At 40.4% G+C, this 14,848-nt stretch overlaps 1 protein-coding gene across 6 annotated transcripts in view; it reads right to left on the bottom strand.

Annotated features, from left to right (window-relative positions):
* Window positions 1-10,016: 10,016 nt before the first annotated feature.
* Window positions 10,017-14,848, bottom strand: part of LOC121931903 (sodium channel protein type 1 subunit alpha) — a 167,833-nt gene continuing 163,001 nt past the window's right edge. For all 6 annotated transcript variants that reach the window (XM_042470043.1, XM_042470066.1, XM_042470058.1 and 3 more), the window contains one exon: window positions 10,017-13,291. In XM_042470043.1, coding sequence (XP_042325977.1) covers window positions 12,120-13,291 — 1,172 coding nt within the window. In that variant the 3' untranslated portion in view covers window positions 10,017-12,119. The remainder of the gene's footprint in view (window positions 13,292-14,848) is intronic.

Genomic DNA, 14,848 nt, shown 5'->3' with positions numbered 1-14,848 from the left:
ATCATCTATATCTATTATCTATATATCTGTCTGTCTATCTATCTAATATCTATATAATCTATCTATCTATAATCTATCTGTATCTATTTATTTATTATTGATTTATGGTATTTATACCCTGCCCTTCAGCCCTAATGGCTCTCAGAGTGGCTTATTTATATCTATTTACATCTATATCTGTGCATAATCTATATCTATTTATATATCTATATATAATCTTATCTATGTATAATCTATCTATCTATATAAAATCTATAAAAATATATCTATATAATCTCTCTATCTATATCTGTATATACCTATAATCTATGTCTATCTATTTCCATATATACCTATATATCTATATCTATATATCTACCTAGCTACCTATCTATATATTTCTATAGATCTATTTTTATATATATATCTCTATATCTAGATCTATATATCTATATGATCTATAACTCCCCAGCCATATGCATGTTGATACAGGTTGAGCCTCCTTTGCCCAAAATGTTTTGGAAATCCAAGTTCAGGTTTCCTATAGTGTACACCTTTCAGCAGAACAGAGGCTGCGGTGGGCAAGAAATCAGAAGAGGACTAAGAATGGGAAGGGCAGCTATGAAAGAACTAGAAAAGATCCTAAAGAGTAAAGATATACAACTGGACACTAAAGTCTGAATCGTCCCATCCATTACATTCCCCATCATCACCACATACGGATGCGGGAGTTGGACAGGGAAGAAAGTGGATAAACAGAAAACCAACTCAACTCATTTGAGATGTGATGCTGGAGAAGAGTGCTGAGGGCACTGTGGATGGCCCAAAAGACAACCAAAATCGTAACATGTAAAGGCATAACTCTGAAAACCGAAGCGACAATCATCCAAGCCGTTGCATTCCCCATCCCCATGTGCAGATGTGAGAGCTGGACAGTAGACAGAAAGAAAATCAACTCATTTGAGATGTGTTTCTGGAGAAAAGTACTGTGAATACCATGGACAGCCAAGAAGACAAATGGGTCCTTGAACAGATCAAGCCTGAAATACCCCTGGAAGCCAAGATGATTAAATTGAGGCTGTTGCACTTTGGCCGCATCATGAGAATCACCGAAGAAGACAATAATAACGGTGGAATGTGGGTTGAAATAGTAACTGAAGGACTACAATAATTATAATAATTACAATTAAGGTATACATACATATTTAGATTTAGATTTCCATATTAAAACATGTCTATTAAGGAAAAAAATCATATGATTATATTTACTACAAAGATCTTGTAGTACCTTTGAGACTAACTGAAAGAAGTTGGTAGTATGAACTTTCCTAGGACTTTATCACACTACCAAAAAAGATGGGAGCGTAGCAATATTTTCCTGTCAATATAACAATAGCGCTAAGAGTTTCACAAGATGTTGTGCGATTATCCCATGAATAAAGAGGCATTCTAGCCTAAGTTATTCACTTAGGTCTAACTCCTCAGATGCATTTGGTCCAAATGAATCTGAGGAAGTACTGTAGACTTAAGTCTAGGAAAGCTCCTGCTGCCAACTTCTTTCTTTCAGTGAGTCTCAAAGGTGCTACAAGATCTCCCTACAAACAGATTTTACAGACTAACATGGCTGTGTCTTTGAATTCTACGATTATATTTAGTATAAGATAGATCAAGTAGTATCGATTAGCAAGGTCTACATGGAAGGAAGTCACATATATATATGTATATATTTATACACACACACATACACACATACATGTTATTTGTGGTTGTTGGCTTTTTCTGTTTTCATTTATGATGTAATATTTGTTTTATTCAGTAGTTACTATTTTAGGATTGTAATGATGGTGTTTTGTTGTTTTGATGTTTGTGATAGCAATAAAGATATGCATTTAAAAAAGAAGAAGACAATAATTCTGTGGCCCCTCCACATTTGCTGGGGTTAGGGGCTGGAGGACCTTCGTGAATGTGGAAAAACCACAAATAAAAGAACACTATTCTTTTTACCTGAGAAGGCACCTCTCTAGGAATCTCCAACTCCTCCAGAGCAACTCTGTGGTCAACATCTGCCAGACGTTGATCATGGAATCATGCTGGAGGCCCTACAAATGCCTAGGGAAGTGTTTTCTCTAGGAACTTCTAGGACCTCCATCACAGCTCTATGGTCAACATCTGCCAGAGCTGCACTGAAGGGCCTAGAGATTCCTAAAAAGAACATACTGATCAAAACTGCAGATAATCAAATCTGCAAAACTCAAAGCTACAAATGTGGAGGGACAACTATACTAAGAAAAGTTGAAATAGAGGAGGATCACACACCAGATGGATAGACTCGATCAGAGAGGTCATGGATCTGAATTTACAGGACCTAAGCAGAGCAGGGGAGGACAGGGGGCCTTGAAGATGTCTCATCCATAGGGTCGCCATGAGTTAGGACTGACTGAAGAGCAGTTAACAACAACAAAATACACAAAATGCAGATGTGCTGAAGCTAATTTTATACAAAATACTTTTAATGATTTATTGCATGAAACAAAGACGCAGGTCAGCCAGACCCCAAAGGGTGGCCTGTCGGTGGCCTATTTCCCTCTGGAGGGGTGCCACAGTCGCCAAACTGCATGGCATCCCTCTGGAGTAAAAAGAACCCGGAAAAACCAAGTTCTTTTTGAGCTGCCAGGCGGACATCACAGTGATGTAAGCAACACGCAGTTACATGTATATGCTGTGCGTCGTTTACATCAAAATGGCGGTGCCCGTGTACACAGGTTGCCGCCATTAGTATGCCGTCGCACCATGCTAGGGTTAGGGACCATGCAGTTGGTATGCAATCCCTAACCCTAGAATCGGCAGCGGCACAGCGCTTTGGGACCGTCCCACGCCAATGTTTGGGTACACTGAACCATCAGAAGACAGAGGTGTCATGTCTTAGCCACCCTTCTATACAATTTTGGATTTTGGTGTATTTCACGTTTTATAGACTCAACCTATATAATGTATATATCTTAAATTTGCCCCCTCAGGATGGCACTGCATCTGATAAAATGGCCTCGATACTTCCACAATAGATCTTTTAGGGAGCTTCCAGGTATGGGGCTCTCCCTCTTTAATAGTATTTTGGTATGGAGCAATAAATAAAAGTGAAAGAACCAGAGGGAAAACAACATGTTACAGGTTAATGAAAGATATTTGGACAGCCCATGCATTTCCAGAAATATGGCATTTTACCCTAAAACCTCTTGACATTCCAAAAGACTGTTGCTTTTGATATACTGAGGGAAGAGTAAATTATGTCTCAGGTTTTTCAGACCATAACCACTTTGCTTATTGCAGCCAGACAGCTAGTGATCGTCATTTACACACAAGGGGGGGCAGGGACGTACAGTAGCTAGGATTTTAGGAAGGGGGGGTCCAGACTAAGTGCCACCATTATAATGGGGCTTGAGTGCGGCGGCGCAGCAGCACACACCATTCATTTTTCTAATGGAAGGGGGGGGCCCGCCCCCCCCCCCCCCCCCCCCGGCTACCCCCCGGGGGGGGGGGGGGCTAGACAGGCCACTTCTTAAGTAAGTATAAACTGTCTCCCTCCATGCCCATACTGAGGACAAGTAGAGGAAATAAGCACGTTGCTTTATAAAAGAAATGGACAAACGTGTAAGCTAGAAATCCTTTTGATTGCCTGCTAGCAAGCAGTCAGACTGACACATTGCAATTCCCCCTGCTGCCATTCATCAGAACTTAGAAAATAGTTTTAATGGCTGCATCTGCATGGCAAAAATCATCCAGTTTGACACTGCTTCAGCTGTCATGGCTCAGTGTTGTGGAATTCTGGAAACTGTAGTTTTGTGAGATTTAGCCTTCTCTGTCAGAGAGCTCTGGTGCCAAAACAAGCTACAATTCCCAGGATTCCCTAGCACTGAGCCAAGGCAGTGAAAGTGGTGACAAACGGGATTATTTCTGCAGTGCAGGTGCAGTCATTGCTGGGTTTACTGGCACATAAACGTTAAATATAAATTTAACATTGCAATAGCTAGCATTTCATAACATGAGGAATTGTGAAGAAATGTCATGAAGATGCAACCATTGCAAACTCCAGCTTGTGACTGATCCAACAATCAGAACTGAAGCTCTCCAAACAGAGTGGCACTTGTGCCTTAGGTCCATTTTTACATCCAGCAACTGCAACATGGAGGCAGGAATAGTAGAGGATTGCCTGTTGACTTTACTTCCTTTAACCTAAAACATATTATCCAGATACATCTACTACAAATGAGGTAACAGACCACAGAATCGTATTTCTTGACATCATGTTTTGCTACCTGCATCATCAGGCAAAAGCTCCAAACAAGCAACTCTAATAACTGAAGGCTGAAATGGTACCAAGAAAAAGCATTTGTCACAAACTCCTACCTTTCTTTCAGCAGCTGTGGCAACTCTGCTGCCAGAAAGGAGTAATGTTAAACTTCTCCAGACAACCTCCTTTTCTAGGACACGTCCTGCATTTCAGCCTGTCCAAGAGGAATTCCACAATGTCCTCCATTTTGAACAGGACTAAGAAGTGAGGATTTCTATTTATATGAGTGTTTTTAGCTTTTATTTGGCAATGTCCTACATTGTCTTGAATGTGCTACATTTTGCAGTGCCTTGTCCTCCTTTGCGTTAGGTTAGGATGGGAGTTTATCATGCAGGAGGCTAAGTGCCTAAATCCTGTGTAGAAATCATGCAAAAGCGGGATCATTTTCAGACTCATTGGGGGCATTGAGCATTAACACGAAAATAATCTGCACAGAAAGTGGGCAAAATTGGCCACTTTTTACTTTCAGGAGAATCCCGAAAGTAAAAAGCAATGTTGTCCACTTTCTGTGCAGGTTAATGCTGGATTAATGATCAATGCCCCTGATGTCATGTGAAAACAATCCTGCTTTTGCGGGATTTGTCCACTTTATGTGTGCGTTAATGCACGACGTTTTCCCATTTTGAATCCCATTTCTGTACAGGATAAACCCTGTGTGATAAACTCCATGGTTAGGACATCTGGTCACCCTGACAACTGTTTGATCAAAAGTACCGTATTATTTGCTGATTCATAAGCATCACTATAAAGCTTTAAACAGAAACTGGGGTGAACCATTGCATGATAAATGTATATAACATCATAAATCAGATGGCAAACAGTGATACTGTTTGGTGGATGTTTTAAGTTATTGGATTTGTGATATGGCCAACACGGATGTTTTCTGAAAATGAGATAGCGTTACTGTAACAATATGCAGCATATTCAACAATATGCAATAGTGTGCTTGCCACTGTATAAAGTGCTTAGGCAGTGGTTCATAATAAGGATATAGGGGCATTGCAAGTGTGTTCTGTCAGTCATCTATGAAATAATAGAATATTTTTTCCATTCTGGGCAGATGTGTGTCATATAACACTTCTGAATCACATACCCTCCAACACTTCTTGGGTGAAAACTGAGACACATATGGCCAAGGAATGCTGAGAGTGGTCCAGATGGCAGAAGGTATTAATGAAAAAGAAAAGACAAGCTAAGAGAGGCTTTAGCAGTTTGCTTTTGCCTAAATCTACTGGGAAGAGCAAGATTCCTCCTCTGCTCTGCATCCATGTGTGTGTTGTGTGCCTTCAAGCTGTTTCCAGCTTACGGCAACACTATGTCAAAGCAATCATGGGGTTTTCTTGGCAAGATTTTTAGTGCAGTGTTTTAATTAGGTTGTTTTAATTGTGTTTTTAAAAATTGTTTAACGTGCTTTTATATTGTGAGCCACCTTGGGGAAAAGGTGACATTAAACTAAACTAAACTGAAATGAAATGTTTTGTTCAGGGGACGTTTGCAGTTGCTTTTCCCTGAGGCTGAGAGTGTGTGACTTGCCCAAGGTCACCCAGTGGGTTTCATGTCTGAGCTAGGAAGCAAACCCTGGTCTCCAGAGTCCTAATCCAATGCTCCAACCAGTATGCCACGCTGGCTTCCCTTTGCTGAGTTAAACTAATGTCAACTACTTTTGCATTTCGAACTCAGTTTGCAGCAAGTGAAGTAAACTGAGAATGAAGGGGAAAGTGAGAGGAGGAGGAGAGGGAAATTTTGAAATTTTAAGAGCAGCTAAAAAGTACAACAGAGGATTAATCGAGATTGACTGTCAAACTGGACAATTGGATGGAATGATGTTCCAGGTGTGGCCATGGGTGATTTTAAGAGACATTTGAAGGCAATATAAGGATAGTTACATTAGCCTTTTATGGTATCTTAATCTATATGCACATTTAATAGATCAAAATTGGGCCTGAACACACAGGCCAAAATAAAGCTGCTTCAGGTCACTTTGGAGGTATGCTGTTTAAATGACACAGGCATCTTAAGAAGCCAGAAGATGCGCCAAAGCTGTGCTCCAGTCCTTAAGACTTTACTGTGGCTTCGGGCCTCTTAGGACACATGCATCATTTAAAGAGCATACCACCAAAATGACCTGAAGCAGCTTTATTTTGGCCTGTCTATTTGGACCCAATGTTAAGCTCTGTTTTTCATGTTTTTGGGAGTAGGTGTGGTGGTGGTGGTGGGGAAGATGTAGCACTGGCACTAGAGAGATTGTGCTTTTCTTTTTGTCCTTTGGGATATTAAAAAGCAATTCAAAAGGTGCTTAAAGGGCTAAAGATGTTTAAAGTAACTCAGTCAATTACCTGGAGTGGAAATACATGTTATGAATTTCTTGAGACTCTGCCTCCCTCACGTATTCACACTCTTTCTAACTCATATGTTATTTCATGTGGAAAATGAACATTTATTTTTGAATTTCATGCTTTTAAAAAATAACAATCTTCAAGTGCTAATAAGGCCATTATGACAGTCTGGGGAGAAAAGAAGCTAAGGGCCCATTCGTACTATAGAAATAACCTGGTGTGAAACCAGGGTGTGTTACAGACGGGCCCATGAAGCGCCGTCATCGCACCATCATTATGTGTGAGGGGCAGCACTTCCTGACGCGCCTTGCCCCTCGCGCATAATGACATCAAAATGGCGGCAGCTGTTCCACACGGCTGCCGCCATTTTGACGTAGCAGACGCTCTGCGTCTGCACGTTACATGGCAGAAGCCGCAAGTGCACAACTAGCGCCTCGTGGTGTCTCTTCCGAGACCGAGGAAGGAGCGCGATTTTCATGCTCCTTCTTTGCTGCGTCTGGAAACCGCGTGGTTTGGATGCTGTGGTTCCTGGACGCAGCAACCAGCAGCGGTGCGAGACTGCCCCTTCTGGGCTGTCTTTAACGCGCCCAGGTTATTTCCACAACATTCGCACCAGCCCCAAATGCAGGTTGCAGCGGGCAGTGTGGTGAAAAGCCCACTTAACCTGGTACATTTTGCACCAGGTACCTAACCACGTCTTTTTTTCATGGCTGGGGCAATCTGGATCTTTGGTAGTGTGAATGTGCTACCGAATCAATCTGAATCGCTGGGATCATTCTCAGCCATGAGGCACCATAACACTGAAGCAGAGCGGTGCACTGTGAATGCCAGACCGGGTTAAAATGCCTTGGAGAGATTTGATTGTGGTAAATGTAGTAGGAACATCAACATTATTGTGTTGCCACGGAGATCTGCATCTCCTTGGTACAAAAAAGTAAGTGTGAATGCCCCCTGACAGGAATGGGTTTACAACCCCCTGCAGTGTATTATACTGTAGGCTATTTGATGTGGGAGACCAGCATTTTGGTTTTTCCTAAAGTGTCGGGACTGGCATCATAGTTTTTTCCTCCTTGACTACAACCGTTTCTTTCTTTCCTGGAAGGTCACCATGGACCACTCGCAGAAAGCATGCAGACTGGTATCACTTTGTGTAGCACTGCTCAGTTGTTAATATTTTCATATTTCAAGTTGGGTTGGTTACAGTTTCCATGCAAACCTTCCTCTTATGTGACAGCACATTTCAGTTGACTTAAATTGCCCCCTGTTGATATTTCCTCGTAGTCTAAATCTAGGATTGTTTTTACATCAAAAAGCCTTGACCATCATTTCAGTGCAGAAGCCTAGTGCATGCGTATATAAAAATTAATTAAGGAAATAATATATTTTGCACAAGAACTTAGGAGAAATAATCGAAATTCCAATCCCCTTCTTTCTTTTGTTTATGCATGGTCACATATCTAGATGGTCACCATTATGCTAAAATCATGGATTTATCCTAAAGAGTTTTCTAAAGGCAGCTTTTATTTCCAACACAAAGGGCAAGGGAGGTCCTTAAACTAATTAAATGTACTTTAAAGATTAATTTAAAGGAAGATACTATTTTTTTTTTAAAAAAGTTGTTGTTCAAAGCACTGGTCCTAATGCTTAAAAATAACTTGTTATAACTGTTACTTGAAATGAATTCCTTTTCACAATAATTACTGTGTAGCTTAATAACATTATGATTGTAACATAATACAGGATGAAGTAATTCCTTTTTGTAGTATTACTATAGCTGTGTGTTTTTAAAAATTACTGCCATGGTTGCAGTGTGTATAAGGTCTTGCCATTTAGATGTGTTTTATACCACAGGCGAACAACATGAAGGCGCACAACAACAACAACGGCTTGTAGAATTCTAAGAAAGCAACCGTTTTTGTTACTTTCATATAACAAAGAAATGCCCTGAAAGCATCAGATCCTATATGATATTGGAAGCTAAGCGCAAACGCATGTGGCCACAGAGGAATACTGGGGGTTGTAGAGTGTATTGCAGAGGAAAGCAAAGTAAATCACCAATGAGTTTTCCTTGCCTAAGAAAACAATGTAAAATCAGTGGGGTCACCACACAACAACAAGGGTCCTAAAAGTACATACACACAAAGTGTTATTTTACACATTTCAAGCTAGAATTAATTTTTGGATTTTGAAGCAGTAATGTTGTTGCTGCTGCTGCTGCTGCTGCTGCTTTGTTGTTGTTGTTGTTGTTATTATTATTAACCTTTATGTGTCTTTGAGTCATCTCTGATTTATGGTGACCCTAAGGCAAACCTATCATGGGGTTTTAGTCCAAGGACAGCAATGGTAAACCACCAATGAGTATTCCTTGCCTAAGAAAACCCTATGAAATCAGTAGGGTCACCATATGACAACAAGTACTTACTTGAAAGTACATACATACAAAGTGTTATTTTACACATTTTGAACTATAATTAATTTTTGGATTTTGAAGCAGTAATAGCAATTACTTTTAAAAAGTAATTTTTCAGACTCTGACTTGTATAGACAAAGGAGATTTTCAGATAGGGGCGAAAACCTGGGAATAAAAGGCATACTCCAGACATAATCACACTGAAGATTTTCAGACAATGTTGCGTTAATCCAGGACTTATCCGGTGAAGATCCGGGAATGCTCCAGACCAATCACAGGACTTCCAGCCACTGTACTGAATTACTCTTTGGTGTTGTGCTTGTGTTGAGCACAGCTTTGTCTGAAAATCTTCAGCACAATCATGCAATTATGCCGGGAGTACACCTTCTACTCCCGACTTTTTTCCCCCTTCTGAAAATCTCCCAGCACAACATCAGAGAGTAATTCAGAACAGTGGATGGGAATATAGGACTGAAGTCTTAAAAAGTGGTTTGCTCTCTGTACTCCAATACATTGGTCCCAGTTGTGAAACAGTCAGATGCACAAACATGTCTGCATAAACTGTCCAGATGATCTGATGCTTAGTGCTGATACAGCCGTCTCTCTCCTTGCAGGTGAGCAAATGGTTGTTACAATGCTGAAGATTTGATGGGAGCTGGAAAGGAAAATTCTGGTCTATGAAATATGTAAATCCTAGTGCCAGATGCAGGGTGTCATAAAGATGGAACATAATTCACAAATGTGATCTGCATGTCTCCTTTGATGAATTGGGCATGAACTCTCTGTAATATCGCTAGAACATTGTTCCATGCAAACATGCTTGGCATCACCACTTTAGTTATGTTCTTATTTACATCAGAGGCTGAATTTCATATTCTCCTAGATATGAAAAATAGTCAAGGAAATTACAATAAAAAATTAATCTTTATTATTTTTGCACATTAGTAATGATGTATAGCATTATTTAGAATATTAGTAGCATTTCCTGCATGCAGTTCACCAATACAGTATAAGTTGATAGTTTATTAAAAGAAATCTATACGTAACATATCCTGTGTAAGAAAAGTAAAATGTCCTGGTGTGTTTGGTTATATAATTTTGCTATTTTGTCTGTGAAAAAATACAGTGGACCCAAGATATATTTGTAACAGTTCTATTAAAGCAGGAGTCAAATGAATGAACAGAATCTCATAAATAAAAACTGGAAAACAACATGGTTCTTTGAAAGGAAAAAAGGCTACATTTTCTGATGCAGGCACTGCTAGAAATTTAAACAAAACATTACATCCTCTTCCAACGGCAAAGAAAAGCTGTTTGGAAGCAAGCAAACTGTGACTCTTTCCTGAACATATTATTGAATTATTGCACCTTGAAAAATGTTTGCAAATAGAATTTCAAAAGCAGAAAGCTACAATTACCCGTCTCTTCTTCGTTTCTTATTTTCTGTAGTTCTTCCATGGAAAAAGTGCTATGGACAGAATGTAACCCAAAAGGCTGCAACATCAACCTTAAGATAAAATTCATTTCTTACTTTTATGTACATAATGCTCAAAAATAAAATAAAATGATTTTTACAATATTTATATTTGCTTATAAAATTCTAACCACATTATTTTCAACAGGTTTAGCAGTTTGCAACATATCTGTACAGTCTGGCTATACATGAGATTTGTCTTCACTTAAAATTTAAAAATGTCAAACGGAAATCTCTCAAGTAGCTGCAAATATTGCTTAATGGTATGAAGGAATGAGGTCTTGTTGAACACTTTTCTCTCTCTCACTTTACCTCTGTCATATGGCTTCCCATATTTAAGTTTCCAGACACTTGAAGGAAGTAGGCGATATAAACATGCATCGATAGGATCCAAGCTATCTATAATGGTACAGAATACATAATTTTACCTGTTGAAAGCTTGCACACTAAACCTATCGTGGTACATATTTGATGCAATAAATGTGCTCAGGTCGTTATTCATTTGCTCAAACGTGCACCACAGGTAAAATTACTATTTACACAACAGAGGGCTCTTCATCAAACACATACATTGGCAATCTTGCTGAGAGCTGAAGATGGCTAAACAATACTGCAGGATAAAAGCAGAACACATTCATAAAGGGGTTTTGGTCAGTTCAGTTGTTGTTTTTTCTTTTTAAGGGCACATTGATTTAAATATACCACACGGGGGGAAATTGACAAGGACTTTAAGACCGGCTCTTCCTGACTCCAGCTCTGGCTGAAATTTAACTGTTTGTACAAAAATAATCCACTTGTTTTGCTATTGTGGATTGGAGGGGACTGGAGAGGCATTGAAAGATTTGTCTGGCTATAACGCAACATGAGTACAATTGTCAAGCACCTCAGAATGGAGTGTTCCCTCACAGTTAACAGAGTTGTTCAAAACCTGTTGCTCTTTGTGATGTAATGTTTTCCCTCCATGCATGATCTATAAGTGCAGCATGCCTCCATGCAAATCGTTTTTGGTGTGCATATAAGAGAGTCATATAATAGAACATCTGGTCCTCATACCGGTAAAGCAGTACAGTACTTATCCCCTTCCCCAACATAAACCCAATCTACAAAAATAGTCACAATGTGTGAATAAAAAGGAGGAGGGAAAAAAAAGATGGAATCCACCAACACAGATTTTGTAAAAAGATGACAAACGTGGCAGTTGAAATGCAAACAGTGGATACACTGACTGTACTAAGTGTTTTATGTTTAACACACAAAAAATATTAGGTTTTTTCCCCAACCCCTTTAACTGGTCCCCTACAGTCTGATTAGCCATTTGTCCCTCCTCTTCAGCAGTGTCAGCTGGTAATGAAAACAGTAACCTCCTGTCAAGCTTGCCGTCCTGTTTTACAGTCACATGTAGATGACAAGGGGTTGCTGTCTTGTTATAGGCACTGACCTTAAGGATACAGTATATTTGTAAAAACTGTCCTTTTGGCATATACCACCTAGAGGAGTCCTGTTGACTCAACTACATCACTTACACAGGCTGTAAACAATTTTGTCACCCAATCAGAGTTTCTAACTCGCATTTTATTTTTTCTTCTGTACATCTTTGCCTTCTTTTTCATGTTTTTCTTCAATGGGCTTGGTTACACGATCATAGGATGGTGGACAAATAGCTGTTGACATGGTTAGGTCTGTTTTTTCTGTGTATGAGTTTTCATTTATCTTGTCAATAAGAATTTCATCTTTGATGCGCAGGCCAGCCCCTCCTTCTATTTTGTTTTTATATACAAATGAAGCTTGCTGTACTGTTTGTTTGAGACGGTAACGTCTGTAAGCCCGTTGGATAATGACAGCAGATAGCTCCTCTTGTTTTCGTTTTAATGTAGTTGTAATGGGCTCGTAGGAAGCTTTGGAAGGATTGGATTGCATAAAGCGTTCTTCCATCTGTATGCGGAGAGCATCCATCTCTCCACTCTCTCCCAGAACACGTTTTGTAAAAGCAAACAAAATGTCAAGGCAGTGAATCCTATCCCCACTTACCATGGGCAGATCCATTGCAATAAGCTGAACCTTGTTTGGTTTTGGTAAATGAAGAGGCGGCTCCAGGGCAGCCGCAAACTCTGAGAGTTTTTCAAATTCCATAAACTGAGTAGCATCTGGGTCAAACTTTTCCCACACCTCATAGAACATTTCAAAATCATCCTCACTCAAAGGCTCAGCACTTTCTTCAGTCGCCACACCAAAGTTCTCCAAAATGACAGCAATGTACATGTTCACTACAACTAAAAAAGATATGATGATGTAACTGACAAAGAAGAAAATCCCAACAGAAGGATTACCGCAGTCTCCTTTGACTGAGCTGCCTGGATGGTCTTTTTTAGGGTCACAATCTGGAGGCCCACTGTTGAGAATGGGTGCCAGCAAGCCATCCCAGCCTGCAGAGGTGGTAATCATAAAAAGGCAGATCATGCTGTTGCCAAATGTTTCAAAGTTGAACATGTCATCGATTCCAACTTCTCTCTTCACGTAGGCAAAGTTGGACATACCAAATATAGCATAGATGAACATGACGAGGAAAAGGAGGAGGCCAATGTTAAACAAGGCAGGAAGAGACATCATCAAGGCAAAAAGCAGAGTGCGGATCCCTTTAGCACCCTTGATTAGACGCAGGATCCGGCCTATCCTGGCAAGTCGGATCACTCGGAACAAGGTGGGGGACACAAAGTATTTCTCAATGATCTCCGCCAGGAACATACCTGTTAACAATAAAATAAAATACTATCAGATCTCATGGTTTGTAACTGTCGCTGACTTACTTTGATGTACATCTTCATTTCAATGAGCTTTCAAGAACTGTGGTTACAATCCTATGTAAATGGAGGTCCCACAGAACAAAGGAAGTTTTACTATTGTGTAAACACGCACAGAACTGAACTGCAAACTGCCCATCTTTATACAGTGTGTCTATGAGCAGTAGAATAAGCCAGGAATGTCAGAAGTTGACGCTTTTATTTTCACATTTTATAGGAATATAACTTGGAAAAACCAGGTTTACTTTGTTACTTGAACTCTAAAAGGCATATTTCCTTTTGTGTCTAATTCATTTAAAGAGGTCATTATGCTTTAAATGGTAACAGCCCACTTAGCTGAACAAAAACACTTTGGCATTAGTATGCAGCTATAACCACATTCCTGAGGCCTGGTACATACGGGCCCTTACTGACATCTTTGTCACATGCTAGGGTTGCCTGGGGGGCAGAGCGCCCACACGCCCAGCAACCCTAACATGTGACGAGGGTGTAACAATGTTGGCGCCCTGTATACATGGGTGCCGCCATTGTTACATAAGCACAGCACGGCGTCTGCACGGTATGGTGTGGCGATTACATAATGAGTGCACCAATGGTACACTTGTTACGTCGCCACCGTGGCTTGAGAACTCATTTTTCACGGGTTCTTTTTCCACCGGCGGGTAGCCATGTGGTTTGGCAGCTGCGGCTTCCCTCCAGTGGAAAAACAGGCACTGGCAGGCCGCCCTTTTTGGGTGGTCTGTCCCGCACCTATATTACCTAAATTCTTGAAGTAATAATGATGGAAGTTGTTTTGGTCACTTTAGTGAATGACCTTTGAAAGCAAATGGTGAGGGTGTTCCTTTCAGTTCTGCTGCTCCTTTCAGGGTCTCTTGATACCCTTGATCACTGTGTTTGTCTGGGCTGCCTCTCCAGAACAGGACTTAGAAATACTGCTTTGCAGTGGCTTTGGTCCTTCCTGAAAGGGCAGGTTAAGAAAGCAGTGCTGGGAAATTCCTGTTTGACATCTCGGCCATTGGCCTGTGGGGTCTTTTAGGGTTCAGTCTTATAGTGGTGGTGGTGGTGGTGTACCATCAAGTAATTTTTGACTTATGGTGACCCTATTCTGAGGTTTTTCTCAGCAAGATTTGTCCAAAGGAGGTTTGCCATTGCCATCCTCTGAGGGTGAGAGAGTGTGATTTACCGAAAGCCATTCAGTGAGTGACTTTCAAACTTCGAGAGTTGTAGTCCAACACTCAAACCACTATGTCATGCTGGCTCTCACTCTTGTCCTTGCTCTATTTAACAATTAAATGAAATTTGGCAGAAGTTTTTTAGAGACCTGGAGTTTGACATCACGAGTGTGAAATATCATCTCTACTTTAAACAGTGAAGAAATACATGGAAGAGAGTCCTGTTGCCTGATAAGTATGGGGAGTGGGCTGAGGGAGCAGTGAAAGGAACACAAAAGAGAAAGCCAGTGATAAGAAGGAATAGAAAACAAAGAGGACAGAGAAAGGGAAA

Source organism: Sceloporus undulatus, chromosome 1 (genome assembly GCF_019175285.1).
Source record: "Sceloporus undulatus isolate JIND9_A2432 ecotype Alabama chromosome 1, SceUnd_v1.1, whole genome shotgun sequence".
Taxonomy (NCBI): Eukaryota; Metazoa; Chordata; class Lepidosauria; order Squamata; family Phrynosomatidae; genus Sceloporus; species Sceloporus undulatus.
The sequence above is the reverse complement of the archived record's forward strand: the minus strand, read 5'-3'. Positions and strand labels throughout refer to the sequence as shown.